Consider the following 19,970-nt stretch of genomic DNA (forward strand, 5'->3'; position numbering starts at 1 on the left):
ATAAATCAAAAGAGATATAAATCAGCTTCAGCCAGAACATAACTCGGTGTGGGGAGCAGAATGTGTACAGGTGACACTTACTAGAGAACAAGTGTGATGTCCAGGGCTTCGGTTAGGAACTGCGTTCCGTCACAAAATAATTGCTAGAGTCCATTCCACCTATCTACACTCCATCACAACTATTTTTGCAGTGCATGTGGTCAGAAAATGTACAAAGTGCATCAAAATTTACACCAAATTCCTGAACCAACATATGAAGAGATTCCAAAACCAGATAACTCAAAAATTGTTAAACTTTATTTATTTTGCATTCCAATTAATATCAGTCAAACTGCAGTTGGTTTGTTTTAATAAAAAAATACAGCTAGCACACTAAAACATAATAAAAACATGATAACATAATAACAAACATTTTTGGACAATAATTTTAAAAACAGTGTTATCTTGTTTTGGAACCAAACTCATACTGTGCAGCTTTAACTCTTTCGCCGCCATTGACGAGATATCTCGTCAATTAAGAGAAAACGCTTCCCCGCCAATGACGAGATTTTCCGTCCTTCCACAATACCGCTATTATCCACCAGGTGACTTCCGCAACTTAGACAACCCGGAAGTAGGGCCTCACGTGAAAGAGAAAGAACTCCGTATATGTTTTAAAGATCGCTCTGCATCTGATCTCTATCAAAAGTCCTTCGCAAAAATGGAATTATCTCAGCTTTTTGATCAAAATTGGGTGTTTTTGAAGAAACGTACCCATGTTTGAGAGGTGATTACAAGAGAACTAATAAAGGTAGGATGAAACTTTTTTTTTTCTTTTTTTTTTTTTGAAAGCAAAGGGTCTGTTCTTCCATCTCATATATTGTTTGTTTATATATTTAAAGAAGAACATTTTCAGGAAGGCATTAAACTTTTGTGAAAATCATGAAAAATGCTGGCGCTAGCTGGCAACTTTTTTTTAAAAACGCTGGCGGGGAAAGAGTTAAGTGATATCTGTATATGTGACCCATGCTGGCAAAATGAGTCTGAATATGCACAGTTTAATTTTGAGCTATAGAGGCAAATGAAAGTATAAATGTTGATTTTGGTTGAGATTGAGGTTTTTATAAAAATAAGTAAATTAAGCACTTGTCCAAATGCTCTAAATTATCATTAAACATCTAAAATGATATTTTTTATGTTTTCTGAGAAGTGACCCATCCTAAATGCTTAACAAAGGTGCATCTCCATCCACATGCGCGTCTGAGATTTTGGTTCTGGTTTTAAAACATGCAGGAATTAGAAAATAAAGTGCAGGACTTGACTGAGGTTAAAATAGTTATTATAAATAAATATTTTTTTATAATTTTTTCATGATATTTTTCTTGAATTTAGTGTTTAAGAAAAATTTTCAAGATTTTTTGGCTTATCCCATTGGCAGATTTTTTGCTTGTTTTATGCACAAAATCACTTCTATTTGATATTTTTGGTCTAAAAACTAGCCTTATTTTCTTGGGTCAGTTTGCTCATCAAGAAAAAGCATCTTAATTTAAATAATTTTTTTAGATATTTTTACGGAAAACAAGACAAAAATACTAAGATTTTTTTTCTCTTGAAAATCATTTTTTGCAGTGTAGATCTTAATGCTGTTTTAAAGTCAATCAAAAAATACAAGAAAGAAAAAAGTTGAACATATATTTTCCTATAAATATTGTTTTTGACTTTGTATGCTAAATCTATTAGTTTTACAGTGATTTTAAAGTATGCAGTGATTTGCTTTTGAACCTTAAAAAAAATAACTTAATTTTTGCTAACTCTGTAAACTTGAAACAGGTCATTTTAACAGATTCCAACATATCATCCATCGTTTTAAAGTTTTAAAATATATAAATAGAAATAACACATTTTTAAAAATTTGCTCATTCCGACTCATTTTGCCAGCACGGGTCACATACAGTGTTTGTCTATACATTTGTGTTTCAATTTAAATGTTTATTCCGCTAAAAACATATATAATACAACATCCGTAAGTGTGAAGCCCTACAGTAGATAACATGGCATATTTCCCAGGGCTTTTGGGTTTCCAGAATCCCATTTAAAGCCCTGCTGATATTCAATACAGTGCATTTGGTTTAATATTTTATGTTGAGAAGCTGTGGCAATAGTCAGTAAATTTTATTATATGTAGACCCCTTTTATATATGTACTGTATGATATGAGGCAGATCCAGGTATCATAAAAGCACTGTTGCAGTGATGAACCTTAAACATTACATTCGAATGAATGAACCCATTTTATCATCTGTGAAAATAATAGGTAGATCTTTCATGCAGTGTTAGATGTAAACATGTAGAGATACCATTGTTGCCTCATTGAATCTCCAACATGATCTCTTATTTATTTTAAAACATATTTATTTTACGTTGTGGTGCTTTTGTATGAATTCGTATGATATGAGTTGTATAAACGCGTACGATTATCTAAGAAAAGCAGGAATGAAACCTTATCCCTAATTTTAACGTCACAGGGCTGAAAACAAATCACACCTACATGTATGTATGATATTTTATTAATTTATACAGATCAGTCACCTTGTAAAATAGGTTTGTATTTATTGCAATCTCATGTTTTTTTTAATTTAAATAATAAAGTAGAGTTTTCATTCTTACTGATCCAAGAAGAACATTTACTAAGACATGCTTTCCATGTAAGTTTGTCCTTGTAAAGGTGAAGTGTGTAATTTCTGCACCACTAATAGCACCAATTAAAGTTAATTAAAGTTTCCTGATCACTTCCCCTCCTCTTTTTCTATTGGTTGGTTGAACATAATTGTTCCTCCCTAGCTATTGGCTGAACCAATGTTGCTGTTCGGTATGCTTAAACAATAGAATAGACATAGAACTGAACAGACATAGACATAGACATAGAACATGTAAAAAATGTATAATCAACTTTAATTAATGCTGCGTACACACCAAACGCAAAGCATCATTTTAATCGCTCTAGATTACTTGCTGGATTTAACGTTGTGTCATGCAAATTTTTCGCTTGAATTAAATATTTTCATTAATAGCACGTGTTTTCCCAGCAATCGCGCCACCAATCTTCGTCATTTGCATCGCCCCATGTGAGTTTACGTCTTTGAATGACTTTGTATGTTATCTACTAATGGAAATTGTTGAATTTGCGTTTGGTGTGTTTGTCCCATTACAAGTCATTTCAACTTTAATTTGTTATATTTACTAGTAATAAGTTGCTCTGTGCAAACACTTTTCTTACAGCGTATAGCTTTATTCTCATTGCACAGCTGTACAACATTTTTTTATATACTGCCGATGTTTACACTTCTTCAAAAAAATCCATTCAAGTGTGATTTGCTTGTATTTGTTTCTGCGTATTAAGCTAAGATGGGAGGGAAAATTAGACAAAAATACTTTCAGCAAACCTGTTTCGAAATCACCTAATCTATTTAGATTAAAACGTCATTTAATCGGTTTCTCATCGTTGTATTTATTTAGTTAGTTAGCTAGCTATGTGTTTTGTTTGCTTTTGTTTTGCTGGCCGATTGAATCTGAATGTGGCGGAAAATCAATAAGGCTGATTAATCACATTGTTTCCATGGCAGCAGCCGCCTATCCCAACAGCTCTTGGGTTTGATAACATCGTCCTGCTTGTTAAACCAACTAAATTACCCCGAGTCATTTATGTCATTAAGTCGAGGGGGGAAATAAATCCTTACAATTTGCCAATAATTTCTTGGCTCAGTCGACGGTCTACCTGTGAGACACGTTGCTGATTAAACCTTGATTGCAGGCGAGGACTGCTATGCATTATTAATGAAGTCAGAATAATTGTCAGATTTTATGACATGGGGAGAGGTAGAAAATGGTTCCATGGTCAGTTTGAAGAATGATGAGAATTTGCCCACACCGATAGTGCTGATGGTCCAGCATTAGTCACGGGCACCCTGCCGCCGTGGCCTGTGACAGAGCTAATGATAGTCATTTTCTAGCGTGATAATGCAATGGAAAGCATTTCTGGTGGCAGAAAACTTGAGGCCTGCATGTTTCTTTCAATTCTGTTTAGCTTCTATCTTTATAAATAATAATAAAAAAGATCATCTGTGCATGTATACTGTTTCAAAATTAAACTGAAAAATACTTTCACTTTTGCCCAGATTTGAGCTGCAGTGGAAAGGTAAAGTGGACATTTTGTTTTCACGCCAACAGGTTTGGAGTCAGAGGCTTTTTTCCAAGACCTGCAGTATTCAAGCTGCCAGACTTTGTCTTTAAGCAGAAAATGGCCATAATATATCCAGTTTTGGCTAAAATCAAAAGTAACATCACTTGTATTCTCTAATGGGAAGACTATGACTATCCCAGAACGCACTGTAAGGAACTTAGTGTGATTTTCATCACAGATGTTCAAGAAAAATTAGAAAAATATCTATAGGAAAATACATTTTTTTTTCAGTAGTAAAATGTTTTAATAGTTCTAGTAAAAATGCTATTTTTAATTTATTGAAATCCCCTCTTTCAGCTTGTCTTTCTCCCTATTTATCGTTTTGCAAAATGCAACTTTAATGGGTGTGGACTTTTTGAGAAGAAGGTCTAATAGTTCCAGGCAACAGCATTACTTAATAAAATGAATATTTGATTAAAACAAAAGTAAAATAGAACTGTTATGGTTAAAATATGACAGTACAGTATTTGAAGAGATGGAAAAGTCTTCTGGAAATCTATCCCTGAAAGCATCGTTGGAAAAACGCAATGCATTTACACTCCCATAAAATCAAACGCTTGTGATCCATGAATGCCTCACGCTGTTATTAATAATTAAGCAAAACATATTATCATTGGATAACAACATGCAGTCTCATGAATATAAAATAAAGTAACAGATAAAAAGATGCTTCAATAATTTTTAAGGTTGCATGCAAAATCCATTTCATCCACTGCAAAAATGAAGTTCAAGAAAAACATTTCTTAGTATTTTTGTCTTGTTTTCAGTAAAATTTCTAAAAATTGATGCTTTTTCTTGAGGAGCAAAAGGACCCAAGAAAATAGGTCTAGTTTTTAAAACAAAAATATCAAATTTAAGTATACTGAAAAAATATTGATTTTTTTCTGAAACACTAAATTCAAGAAAAATTCAAGAGAAATTCGCTTACCCCATTGGCAGATTTTTTTTGCTTGTTTTTTTGCACAAAATCACTTAAATTTGACATTTTTGTTCTAAAAACTATACTTATATTCTTGTGTTGTTTTGCTTATCAAGAAAAAGCATCTTTATTTAAGAAGTTTGAAATATTTTTAGTGAAAACAAGACAAAAATACTAAGATTTTTTTTTCTTGAAAATCATTTTTTTGCAGTGTATTGCAAAATCAGAGGGGGCATGTCCCACCCTCAGTTTGAATGGGCATGACGCCTATGCTGACGCATCATCAATGTACTAAAATACATTGCCACATCACAACCTGTCACGTTAACACAATGTACATTTTAAATCCAGAGGAAGAAAATAGAACAAAAAGCTCAAAATAAGTTTGATCTCCCTTTAGCTGCAAGCGTTTGTGATGTTTGGCACTGATGTTGAGGTCGAAGCTTCCCCAGAAAACAAACCATTTCTTCTGGTCATGTCTCAAAAAGCAACCACAATTTTGAAAACATAAAGTCATGTAACATTCTCTTTAATGCAGTTTTTTTATATATGTATCCCGCGTGAAGCTTAAGGGCTTTGCCCAAACAGTGATAGGCTTTATTTCGTCTCCCTTGAACGTACAGGTGGCACTATGCTGTCGGGCAGGTAGCGTTCTCCTGGCAAATACAGATTTTTTCTTTAGGCTGGCAGATGGTGAAAAGTGATTCATCATTGCAGAGAATGGTTTCAAACTGCCCAAGCGTCCAGTGATGAGATGTTTCGCACCTCTTCAGCCCACACGTGGACAGCTTTGTGGCTCGACAGCTGTTAAAATCATGATGGTTGTAGTGAGTGTTTTATAGTGAGAGCTGTTGAGTTGACTTTGTCTCCAGAGGCCGCGTGAAACTAAAGATTGACATTGTTTTTAGTCAACACACATCAGTAGTCAGAGATCTTGTGCTACGTGGTTTATCCCTTGAACTGGTGTTCCCGCTGGACGTTTCCTTTTAGCGATAACAACACGTTCATTTATCCAGGGAGGGCAGAAATTTGACCATTACCGTGACAATGAAATGGTGGCGCTTATGAAAGTGCAAAAGAGGGTCAACGATTAACAGGGGCTTGGGGCAAAAATGCAACAGATAGTGACAACAAATAATTAAAATATCGGACAAAAAATTGTTGTGGTGCATGTTTGTTATTTACTGTAGACAGAAAACTGTACATTTTAATGTAGGCTACAACTGTCCATTACTGGTGTTGTATGGTTACTGTTTTGTACTTCCAGTTAGTAACCTTATAACTTGTGTTGGGTACATAATTGTACACTAAGCACATTGTGCACCAGCTGACGTTGTCTGGAAAGTTCACGCCAGATTAATTTGACTCCAGGATGAAACAGCGTCTCAAAGGCATGGAGACAAAAACACATTTTTTTGGTGTAGTCAAAAACTCTTATATTGACTCATTCTGTATATCCGAGAAGTAGAGGACTGTAGTGCAAACCTGCCGTTCTCTGTAGTCCTTGGAAAGTGAATTATGTTAAAGAAAATATATCGCTTGGCAATAAATATTATTTTGTCACCTTTAAAATACACAACACTACATGCAAGACATGACTTTTACTAAGGAAAAGTTGTGTTGAGTGTTGTTCAAGCTTCAACTGTGTTAAGTTTTTTGTATAGACAGTGGAAAGTTAAAAGGCTTAATTTGGAAAACATTTAAGTGCTTTGTTTAACTTTAAATATGTGATCATTCTGTGACATCAAGTTGATTTTAGTGTTTTGATCGACTGGGTTTTTGGAAATTATTATCATTTATCTGAATTCATTGTGTAGTCATGTGACATTTCAATCACGTGACAGATTTTAAGATGGCTCCAGTGTTGTTCAGGCACATGTTGCTTGTTTCAATCCAAATCTTAAAAGCTTCTAATTTCCTTCTTTCAAAGTTGTGGTGAGTTACCCTAACATGTGGCGTGATGATGTATTTTGTGTTGTTCACAGCTAGATTTGTATTAGATGTAAAATTGATTTTAAATGTCACGTTGTAATTTTTTTACATGGAAGACTTATTACAATGTATTGATCTGATTGATGTATTTGACATAAATGGCCACCACAGGAAAAACATGCTCATGAAAATCATTATTACCCCTTAATATTAAAAAAGAAATTCTGACACGGGTGCGAGTCTCTAACAGTGAAATAAATGTGTGTTAGGTGTTTTCACATCAACAATCTGTAAATCCAGTGATTAGAAGGGCTGTCTGTCTATTTCAGCTCATTTATTCTACAGTACCAGCAGGGGTTTGATGTTTACAGAAGACTGGTATGCTGTATTTACACAGAGACATTCAGATGTAGGTATTAAGGACATCTTCTGTAATAGAGTAGAATCACTGCACTTACAGCTAATACACAGATGATTTGGCGTGAATTAATCTAGCAAGAGAGGCTTTACATATATCTGTCCAGAGAGGGATTCAGTGCTAAGTGCTGCATGTAAACAATATTTATTTAGATTTTCTATAATGTCTGGTTTAGATGAAGGAACATAAAGACCTAAAAATAAGCTAAGCTTATCTCTCAGAGAAATGTAGCTGTTAACACAGAGTTGCATCATTCATAGTAAAATTTAAAATGCAAATATTTATATTAATGTATCAGTGTGCACTGAAATAATGTTGTTTTTTCACTAGAAAAAAGGACTTTCTTACTTAGTATTTTTATCTTGTTTTCAGTACAAACATTTAAAAAGTCACTATTAAAATTAAATCACTAGTTTTTAGACAAAAAAAAAACATCACATTTAAGTGAATTTGTACTTAAAACTAGCTAGCTAAATAAATAAATAAATATGCCGATGGGGTAAGAAAAAAATCTTGATCTTAAACTTAATTCAAAAAAAAATTCTAACCCCATTGGCAGTTTTTTTTTTTTTTTTTTTTGCTTGTTTTAAGCACAAATTCATTAGATTTATTTTCTTGGGTCAGTTTGCTTATCAAGAAAATTCATCTTGATTTAAGAAGTTTTAGATATTTCTGCTGAAAACAAGACAAAGATACTAAGTAACAAAGTCATTTTTTTATTTTCAAGAAAACATTTTCTTAGTATTTTTGTCTTGTTTTCAGAAAAATATAAAAAAAATCTTAAATTAAGATGCTTTTTCTCAATGAGCAAAATAACCCAAGAAAATAAGTTTAGTTTTTAGACCAAAAATATTGAAAAAAATCTGCCAATGGGGTAAGCAAATTTTTCTTGAATTTAGTGTTTAAGAAAAAAAATGTTCAAGATTTTTTTGCTTACCCCATTGGCAGATTTTTTTTTTTTTTTTTTTTTTTGCTTGTTTTATGCACAAAACCACCCAAACTTGATACTTTTGGTCCAAAAACTAGACCTACTCTCCTGGGTCGCCCCGCTCATCAAGAAAAAGCATCTTAATTTAAGAATGTTTAGATATTTTACTGAAAACAAGACAAAAATTCTAAGATTTTTTTTCTTGAAAATCATTTTTTGCAGTGTATTTTTTTAGGTTTATTTAATTTTAGATTCTGTAAAGCCTCTTTATCCTCTTTGGACTTTCTGTGGACACGGTGTTCTACTCTTCACCAGAGGTTTATATGGAGTAATAACAAAGATGATAAAAGGAAACCCATGATAGTTGTTAAAAAAGGGAATGAGAGATACTGTATTACACTGTTGTAGATGTAAGTCTTATTTCTCTATTAAAATTGCCATATTACATTAATTTTTAGCAAAAAACTTACTCTGCAGTATTGCATTACCAAAGTATCATTCTGCTTTTTCAACATTTAGTTGGTAAATGAGTGTATCAAGTAAAGTGTTTTGAAGATTTCAAACTTTTTTTGTTCACTAAAGCTATAGGATCTGTTTTCGATGTGTTTCTGCACGGTTGGCTAAAGTAAGTCACTGTCACCTTTATTTGGCCGATTCAGCACAATAAGAGTAATGAAAGTCAGGAAGCCATGAAGTCAAGAGAGAACACACAAAACACGTCTCATTGTTTCCATCTCTCATTCCAATACGTGAATATTTTATAAAAGGTACGACATTACAGATAGTAATGAAAGTCAGGAAGCCATGAAGTCAAGAGAGAACACACAAAACACATCTCATTGTTTCCATCTCTCATTCCAATACGTGAATATTTTATAAAAGGTACGACATTACAGATATATCACAAACTCATCTGTGGTGAGCAAGATTTGTGTGAGACTGCTATGCTATGCGAGCGCTGCTTTGTTTATGTATCCCAGCAGTCACTGTCACTACTGTAGCTCACATTTCCTGTTTAGAGCAATAAATACCAACTACTGGCACCCGTCACACAGAATAGACGTGACCGCTTTCCATTTAGTGTGTCAGGATAACTTTTGAGGCAGATTTAGTCTGTATAATGTGAGTGGACCTCACTGTCTGCACTACTTCATTGGTGTTGGTTTGGTGTCCCTTGTATTACTAGAAGATACCTTTCAGTGTCCGATCTAAATAAGGTTGCATAAGAAGGATTTTGATAAAACATCTACCAGAAAGCGATAAGAAGAAATGGAGGTCAGTTTGAGACCTGTGCTGAAGTTTTCATGCTTCTTAGATAAAGAGAGAGTTTCACCTCTAGAGTTTTAAACAAGATCTCAACCATGTCACAAACTGTTCTTAGATCTGCCAAGACACCAACGTATGCAATTAAAAGTTTTTCTTGCTTTTAGCTCACTCACTTACTGACTTCTAAGGCAATATTTTTTCTCTGTAAAGTTGCTTTGAACACCATGTAAAGTTGAATTTACTTTACTCAGTACATTTGTCTTACAGTTAGCTGAGATTTGCTATCTTCATTAAGGTTACTGTGTAATCTTACTGTATGACAACAATTGTTTCATTTGTGTTGATTTTACTAGAACCATTCAGTAGAATACTTCAATATTACACCGGTGAGAACTCAATATATTGTCATCTAATACTTCTTTATAAAACCATACAGTACAGTACAGTATACTGGATGCAACATGAATGTAAATTAGATTAGTATTTAAACTTATTTCTGCACTGCAAAAATTATTTTTGTCTTGGTTTCAGTACAAGTATCTAAAAATTCTTAAACCAAGAGGCATTTTCTTGATAATCAAAATGACCTTCGACAATAAGTTTAGTGTTTAGACAAAAAACATAAAATGTAAGTCAATTTGTGCTTAAAACGAGCAAAAAAAAAAAAAACTGCCAATGGAATGTATTCACAATGAATTTTTCTTGAAATTAGTGTTTAAGAAAAAAGTAAACTTATTTTAGGATTTTTTCTTTCCCCATTGGCAGATTTTTCTCAGTCACAAATTCACTTAAATTTTATATTTTTTGTCTAAAAAACTTGTGCTGAAAACAAGACAAAAATACTAAGTAAGAAAGTCATTTTTTGCATTGTGCTCTGTGGTCCAGTATCATTTTTTATCATTTTCTTACAAAGATTGTCCAGTCTTTATTGCCAGTACAGATGTAGCTGCAGTTGTCATTTAATTTTGTACACTGTCAGAAATGGTCCCTCACCATCAGTGAGTCAGTGAGATATGTATGCATTTGAAGCCAAAATGAGTCATAGGAGTAACTTTTTTAATTGAGACTTAAGGCTATTTTTACGTGTACAGTATGCGAGGGTCCACATACAGTGCATGTGATGCAATTTTTGTCATCAGAAGATACGCGCATACTGTACGCACACCGCCAGGTTTTTGAAACCCTGTCTACATTGTATTCGTAGATCCCGCATATACATAGTAGCCCAGAAGATGAACTGCATTTTGTCGCAATGTGCATGCGTCGACTTGTCTGTGTACAAGCACAAGTTAATTAAACTACACTCTGCAAGTATTTATGATAGGAAAATTACAAAATATCTTCATGAAACATGATCTTTACATAATATCTAATCTTTAATAATGATTTTTTGTCATAAAAGAAAAAATGAAGGAAAAAATGTACCCATAGAATGAATTTTTGTCTTTTGATAGAAATATACCTGTACCTAATAATAAAGGTAATAATATGAACTAATATAAATAGCAAATGTGTACTTTTTGAAAAGGTACTGCCCCAGTGACAGCTAGGCCCATTTTTGCGCATTATTTCTTTCTGACAGGCTACATGTATACGGCAAACTGACATCAGAGAGACAACAGAAGCTCTGAAAGAGGAATGTGACACTTTGGACATCACATTGATTATGCTGAAAGATTCACGGCTCTGTCCTCTCAATGTCATTGCTCTCTCTTAACAGACTGCTCATTGCTTTAGTCTTTGACTCCTTTGAAAGAGACATGATTGTCTTGCCTTACCATAGCAGTTGTATCTATACATTTGTGTGAGAAATGTGTTTTTTCTAAAAAGTTCTAGTACATTCTTTAAAGAAATATGATAATTTACTCACCCTCATGCTATCCCAGACTTCTGTTCTTCAGCTGAACACAAACAATTCATTTGTTGTTATTGTGTTATCTTCTTACTGTATATGAAGCTCAACATGGTTAAGCTCTTAAAAGCAGTCATCCTTAAAGTGGGTTAATATATGACTTCTGAAGCTAAACAACTCAGGTGTGTTTGTAAAATAGAAAACGATTGTGTTGTGCATCCATGTCAAGAAATGCTGTTGTTAACGTAAATCATTTTCATATAAAATTCTTGGTTTGTGTTCAGCTGAATGACATGAGGATGAGTAAAGTATGAGTGAATTTTCATTTTCAGTGAACTATTCCTTTATTGTATATTTGGGTTATAAATAACAATAGCAAGAGCTTTAATTATTTGCTAATGTAAACCAAAGCGTCCTCTTTCAGTTTTACTGTAGACAATTACATGCCGTCTGATTGGATCCGTAATAACTAGACGTGTTCTCGGCTCATGACCTCGGCATCGCTTCAGCTATTGTGCTTTTTATCTCCTGGCGCTCTTAGATAAGAACCATTTCAATGCTGTCACATCTGTGGATGAGTTCTGTCGAAACAAATGCCCCCACTGCTGAATGAGAGGACAGACTTATTGCAAATATCCACTTGATGAAATACGGTTCCTATACAGCACCACAGAGATTTACATTTCTGAGTAAACCCTTTTACTGGTGAGGTTTGGTGTGAGTTTGATAAGGTTTATTGGTATGATTCATCCATGCCTCTAGGATTTTGCTGTTATCTGGAGTATATACTTGATTGTAGTCCTGTGTAGATGTGGAAAACATGTAAAACTTCTGTCAACATTACAGTTTTGACTAACTGGACTAAATAAAGGATTTCAGTTTTATCATTGTGATACACACATTAATGCAATCTGCTTATTTTAATACTTGCTTGTTTTTAGCTTTAGGAATGAAAACGCATGTACTGTAGTAGTTGTTGTGTAATGTGGTAGTGTATTTTACTTATAGTGTGCAAAATCTTGAATTTGCATGAGCTTTTGTCACACTGCAAAAAAATGACTTACAAGCAAAAAGGTCTGCCTATTGAATTAAGTGTTTAAGAAAAAGGTTAAAGATTTTTTTCTTACACCATTGGCAAATTTATTTAGCCACTTAGTCACTTAATTTTTTAATGTTAAAAACACCAAGTAAGAAAGTCTTTTTAATGTTAAATATATTTTTAAAAAATTGCCAATATATTTTTTGGGTATTTTAATATATATTGTAAAAATAAATATATTTTAAAGCATTTATATTCACATCGCTTTTAAGCAAAAAATTCACTTAAATTTTATACTGTATGTTGTACTGTATGTTACAAACCTGTTAACAACAAAAGGTTAAAATTCCATTTATTTTTAACTGCAAAAATATACTTATTATTTTATACATATATATTTTATACAAACTTTTATATTTTGGCCAGGAAAAATATTTTTTGCTGTATGGTTTGTAAAATTATAAATGTATTTGTTGCCACTGAAATACATTTTAAAATATGTTAATATATGAAGGGTAAAACTAAATATATTTAATTAAGCATTACCTAGTACAAAATGTATTTAGCATATATTTAAAACTTTTTTTGGCCAGAGAAATGTATTTTTTTTTTTTGCCATATTTGGTGCATGGGCCTGGAAAGTTGCAGCTGCTTCCATTTGAATGCATTACATAATATAGCTCTCATGAGTACATAAATCCTCTTAAAAGAGGGAAGACAATGAAGTGCAGTTGAAATGTACAATCCATTGTATGTTAATTGGCTGGCATTTGTGTTTATGATTTGTGTGGCACTTCTTGAAGTACAAAGTGTTTGCATTTGGCATTCGACAGATAAGAACTAAAGCGATGTGTCTGCGGTGATCTGGGCTCACATCAAACTCTTTCTCCTGTTGTCAGGGTTCACGGGACACGACTGCTCAATGCCAGCTGAGGGCTGCACCTCCAACACGTGTGACGCTAAGGGCACATCTATGTGTGAAGAACAGGACGGCAGTTTTAAGTGCACGTGTCACCACGGCTATACGGGACGTTTGTGCGAAGCGTCCATCAGTCGATGCGTAGACGGACTGTGCCATCACGGATCAAAGTGCGTGGATGTTCCTCAGGGGTTTCTGTGTGAATTTTTGCCCGGTAAGTTTGATTTCTTTGATGCCTTCTCTTGACGATTCCTCTCGGTTCGTCTGCCTGTCGGACATCCTTTCCACACCTCCGCTAATGCGTGCGTTTAACCCCGACCCGGTTTTATCCGCCGCCAGGGTTAAGAGGACGCTTCTGTGAAGAAAATATTGACGAGTGTTTGGATAAGCCCTGTGGTGTGCTCAGTATCTGCAAAGATGGTATCGACGGCTATGACTGTTTCTGTGCACCTGGGTTTGTCGGTAAGTTCACCAAAACCAATTTTCCAAAAGCAATTTTTCCATCGGCCGCTTTTCTGACACACGATTCCCCTCCGTAGAGCCGTGTTTGAAAGGTCTGTGGCCTTCAATCTGTCACTGTAATGTAAGACATTAGTTTACCATCTGCTTATCAGGGGGAATTTCCTAAGCTACATTAAACTATCACATTGTATTTGAAAGGGCATCGCGGGCACCGTATTTGCGAGGAAATCCCTGATGAAGTGAACCTTTCCTGTTCTTTTCAAGGTAATAACTGTGAGATTGAAGTAAATGAGTGTCTTAGTCAACCCTGTCAGAACGGCGCTTTCTGCTTTGATGAGTTGAACACCTTCAGATGTCTCTGCCCTGCCGGATCCACAGGTACACAATTCTTCCCTGCTGTCAGAGTTTAACTTGGGAGACAAATTGTCTAAGATAATTAAATGAGTCAGAGATGAGAAGGATTGGCTAATGCTGACTGGATCTCATGAGTTAGGTTCGTAAGCATGTGACTTACAGCTTAATGTCATTTAGAAACAAACTGTGAACTATCAAACCTGTGACAACCAAGAGTCATTTAATAGAGTTATTGAAAAAACAGAAATAAAAAGAAATATAGAAATGTATTATTAGTTGGGCAGTTATGTGTAAAAAACAATCACTTTGTGATAAAAGCATAACATTTTGTAGGAAGGCTCACAAAGAGGATTTAGGACCATGGCCAAATAAGGATTTTGTAATGGGAAAATGAATTAAAAGCTGCCAGAAACATAAAAAGCAAAATAACACATTTCACCATAAATGCATGTAAATATGAGCACACTTTCAAAATTTAAACTTTAAAATATAAGATATGTTTTAAAATTTCCTCCTGTAATACTAAATATAACTATACATGGGTTAATGAATTACATGTTGTGATCAAAATTATAAGTGATTAAGAGCTGATCTTTGTCTGGTCTCTAGCAATTCACCAATGGTGATACAAAAAGTTCAACTGTTTTTAAACAGCTGACATGGAAAGAGACACGCAAGCTAATCCACCACAGCAAGGTGCCGGCTCATTAGGATTAAGTTTTATTATTGTTTTTGTCTTTTTAATGTAGTCCTGCATAACAAGAAACCGAACAAAGAACCAGTAGTTCAAGTCTTTAGCAGCTGATCTTTGAATATTAACACATAACACTATAATAACTTATTACACGGCGCTCTGGAATGCTTGATTCTGATTGGTCAGTTGAGACATTTGCAGGTTCGTTCTTTTCAAATAATAACCGCTCCAAAATAATAACGCATAGCCAGACTACTTGCACGAGTAAAATCGCTCCGCGCCAATAAAGATCAATAAAGATTACTGTCTGTCTGGCGCCATCTTGTGACAAACACTCGACAACCACGACAAGACACAGACAGCTTACTGAGACTGAACTTGACAAAATAGAGCATGACAGCTACCAAGCCAACACACAAAAAAATACAGAATGGGCATTAAAACTTCTCAAAGACTGGCTAAAAGAGAAAAAATGGAGACAGTATGAAGCAGAGGATCTTAATAAGGTATTACGGTCATTTTATGCATCTGTGCAAAGTTTCGCGGAAGGATAAAAATGTTAATTTAAAACAAATATGCCAATAAAATGTTTAAAATTCATATTCATGTCCAGTTTTTTTTCTTATGTGGCAAGTAGCCGTGTAATAAGCGGGATAATGTAGAGGCAGCCGGTAGTTATTGGGAAATAAGCCCCTTCAGTGTGATACAAGACCCTCCGCTTCGCGTCGGGTCCTGATCACACTGTCGGGGCTTATTTCCCAATAACTACCGGCTGCCTCTACATTATCCCTTACATAACACATACGATTCTAAAATTCCATTCCAGGCCTACCTACTAAACCACTTGCAAATAATGTTTGCAGTGAGAAACACATTCAACAGACTTTGCCTTTATCTTACTTGTAGTCAAGAGTAAAACATCCCACCAGTTCCCTAGATTTTAAAGAGAATAATATTTAACTGTGGCCACCACAAGATGAAACCTACTGACTGAATAAGAAGGACTCACTGACAAACTACCAAGTAAAAATGATGCATATGCATAGTATATGCACACAATTTAATATTAAATATTTAAATATACATTTTAAAAGTACATAATTTCTGATATATATCATAATAACCTCTTTTCCCTTTTGTTTAAAAATGAACTGGTTTGATTAATGATCCAATGTGCATCTTTTTTAATTGTTTATTTTTTGTCATCTATCCATTATGACATAATAAAATCCATATTTGGCAGCCATTTTCATTTTTTTAAAACATATCTTATATTTTAAAGTTTATAGACCTTCTATGTGAGTGTGTTCATATTTACATGTATTTATGGTGAAGTGTGTTATTCCTTTTTTTGTTTCTGGCAGCATTTAATTAATTTTCCCATTACAAAATCCATATTTTTCAAAATGGCCGCCATGGCCCCCAGGGGCAATTTTGAGCTCCTATGGTCCTAAATCTGATCAGACCCAGTTTGTGAGCCTTCATACCAAATGTCATGCTTTTATCGCTAAAGGATAGATTCTGATGAAAATCTGTGCTTAGCCGCCCCACTATAGTAGAAATACAGTACTGTGCAAAAGTCTTAAATCACAATGTCACCATTAAATTAGTTGTTTTTGCAATGGTAATGTGACCATAAATAATAATTTTCAATCTCTATTAGAATACAGTGAGAAAATACAGGAAATTGGCATTAATTAAATAAAATAACTAAATAAAATAAAATATGTTGCTGCTAAAAGTGATGCTAAAACTTTAAATCAGTTTATGTAACATTTAAGAGACTTCCAGGTAAATGAGTGTGCATTAGCAGCATTAAATAGACTTTCATATCTGCTGTATATGCCTTTTGTCTTGGAAAGGCCTCACACCATTAAAATTGCCAGGAGCTGACATGCTAGATTGCTTAAACAAAAGAGCATTGTTTTAAAAGGCCACACAGCTTTAGTATTTTGCACTCCTTGTAAAATTAACCTACGGATATAATTAGACTAGAAATGTTTTATTATAAGATAAAAAATACACCTTTAAGAGATGTGATCATTGGGTTTGTCATCTGTTTAGCTTACCAAAAAGGGCCCTTTTAGTTCTCATGCAACCTCATTAAATCTCTTATTTAAGTGAAGTTATTTCCACTTAATTTCTTGTTCATACAGATTGGAAATGAAATGAGCTCATTTGGTAGTATGAGTCAACTCAAGCTCAGTGTGTATTTTGGGAACCTCCAGTCCAACAAAATGCAAATTCATGTGCTTTCATTGTGGACCAGGGACTGTCTTGCTCCATGGCTTAAAAAGGATTTTAGATTTGTTTGTACTTTTATTCCCAATTCTTTGTGCGTTGGAAACATCTGCTTATAATTGGTTGGCATGGGAATTTCTACGACACCTCTTATTCTCATTTCTCAGGCAATTTATGTGAAATCAACATAGATGAATGCCAGTCCTTACCTTGCAGGAATGACGGCACATGTTTGGACCTCTCAGATGGATTTAAATGCATCTGCCCTATAGGTTTTACTGGTGGGTGTGACCTTATCAGATGTCTTGTGTTATTATTATCATGGTGTGTGTGTGTGTGTGTGTGTGTGTGTGTGTGTGTGTGTGTGTGTGTGTGTGTGTGTGTGTGTGTGTGTGTGTGTGTGTGTGTGTGTGTGTGTTTGTGTGTGTGTGTGTGTGTAAATAGATAGATTTCCATAGACAGAAAGGTGTTTCCATTAGCATACAGTAGATGAAAAGTTTTCTTTATATTGTGTAAGGTCCTGAGTGCTCACTGGATGTCGATGAGTGCGTCTCATATCCCTGTAAGAATGGAGGCACCTGCATTGACCGGCCGGGTAATTACTACTGCCGATGTGCGGCTCCATTTAAAGGTAATGAAGACTGAAGGACTGAGGTAAAGGGTGAAGAAAAGCAAAGTTAATTAACTTTAGAGAACATTCCTCTCACCTGTCTGAACTCATGCCACAGACAGATCGCTTCACTGTCCACAAGCAATGAAACAATCAAAATAAGGAACACATAAATAAATAAAATGCATTTAATTGAGAGATTGGCACCCATTATCAACCTTTTCAGCTTCCCTCATGAATATTATTTATGTGCTGTAATGTTTGCCGTAATCCTTGCTGAAAGGCAGGTAAGTGGGCGCTTGCCATAAAAGATTACCTCTTTGTTGCCAAGGCCACTGGCTGGCTGAACATCCGCTTGCTCTTGAAGTCCTCGCTTTATGTAGCCTGCTAAAAAACTAGTAGTATGACAGCTTGAACCCTTGAATCATTATATTTTTATATCCATAGTGGGTATTAACTTAAACATCTACATTTATGGGTCCCTCCAGTTATAGTGCCTGATTTTCACCCCCGCATGCATGCTTTTTCAATTTAGGTTGATGTTAACCTGCGGTGAAATTCAAGTTTTTATCGTTGTTTATATGTCATCAAATAAATCATTCAACACCACTGCTGGGTATTTTCTACATAAAATTTGAGTTTTCCAAAGGCAGACTGGAAACCATGGTTTGAAATCGCCTCGGTTTTCTGCGTCACAAACATGTAACTGAGGATCAGATCAACAAAGCTGAACGAGTGAATCAGTAGTAGATAAGCCATAGATATATGTATGGATGCATAGACTCGGTAATGCAAACATGCGCAGTGTGAATGCTCTAACATGTGAACATTAGCGCTAAAATGTTATTAGTGCAGAAAATGCACAGTTCACGTATGCTTTATTAAATCACATCCAAGAGCAATGTGTCTGAAACTGCCAAATTTAGCACATGTACACTCACCTAAAGGATTATTAGTATGCAGCAAAGCATTTGTGAAGCCACAACACGCACAACCGGATGTTTTCTTGGCACACTTTAGGCCCCTATGTGCCAATTGGGCATCATTTAAATGCCACGGCCTATCTGAGCATTGTTTCTGACCATGTCCATCCCTTTATGACCACCATGTACTCATCCTCTGATGGCTACTTCCAGCAGGATAATGCACCATGTCACAAAGCTCTAATCATTTCATGCATTCAGCATTTCTTGAACATGACAATGAGTTCACTGTACTAAAATGACCCCCACAGTCACCAGATCTCAACCCAATAGAGCATCTTTGGGATGTCGTGCCCTGGATGTGCATCCCACAAATCTCCATCAATTGCAAGATGCTATCCTATCAATATGGGCCAACATTTCTAAAGAATGCTTTCAGCACCTTGTTGAATCAATGCCACATAGAATTAAAGCAGTTCTGACGGTGAAAGGGGGACAAACACAGTATTAGTATGGTGTTCCTAATAATCCTTCAGGTTAGTGTATATCTATGGTCTGAGTTTAATTTGCATATTCATTGATCCATGTACTGTATACTATGTGGATTATACATGTTTGGTTTGTAATAGTAGTGTGTTCTGAGGTTAAATCAGACAAAACATCAGTGTAGATTTCCTCTGACCGTTGAGCTATTAGACTACATTATTCTGATCAGGAATATGTTGATATTTATCTAGTATCTGTATATACACATGTTGAACAGAGCTATATTTGTTTGTTGTTAGGTTTGCACGTTGGGTTATATATATGTATGATTTTTCAGCTGGTCAATTCAGAATGCGTCTCATCTCAAATCGATCAGTCGGCTCAATCATCACTGCTTATATTCAAACAGAGATCACAGTACCATTAGATGGGTAAATTAGGTTGTCAGAGATGATGATGATGATGATATCGGTTATTCTGTTTTGAAGTCGAGGAGGGAAAAAACTTGCGCCATCAACCTGCTGTACAGAGACACAAACACAAGACTACACACAGACAAGACAAGAACATTAACCTGCCCATTACACAGCTATCCTTTACTGAATTAACTAGTGTCCAGACTGGATTTTAAATACAGTGGGCATTTATTTGCAAGATTTAATTGAAACCCTGAGAATTCATGACAGCCATTTATCCAGCAGTGCCGTGT

At 34.9% G+C, this 19,970-nt stretch overlaps 1 protein-coding gene across 1 annotated transcript in view; it reads left to right on the plus strand.

Moving 5' to 3' along the window:
• eys (eyes shut homolog) overlaps positions 1 to 19,970 on the plus strand; it is a 255,595-nt gene that overhangs the window by 59,642 nt on the left and 175,983 nt on the right. The window contains exons 12-16 of the mRNA XM_073873603.1: positions 13,472 to 13,705; positions 13,831 to 13,953; positions 14,218 to 14,331; positions 17,410 to 17,523; positions 17,760 to 17,873. Coding sequence (XP_073729704.1) covers positions 13,472 to 13,705; positions 13,831 to 13,953; positions 14,218 to 14,331; positions 17,410 to 17,523; positions 17,760 to 17,873 — 699 coding nt within the window. The remainder of the gene's footprint in view (positions 1 to 13,471; positions 13,706 to 13,830; positions 13,954 to 14,217; positions 14,332 to 17,409; positions 17,524 to 17,759; positions 17,874 to 19,970) is intronic.

The sequence above is a fragment of the Misgurnus anguillicaudatus genome, chromosome 11, assembly GCF_027580225.2.
Source record: "Misgurnus anguillicaudatus chromosome 11, ASM2758022v2, whole genome shotgun sequence".
Taxonomy (NCBI): Eukaryota; Metazoa; Chordata; class Actinopteri; order Cypriniformes; family Cobitidae; genus Misgurnus; species Misgurnus anguillicaudatus.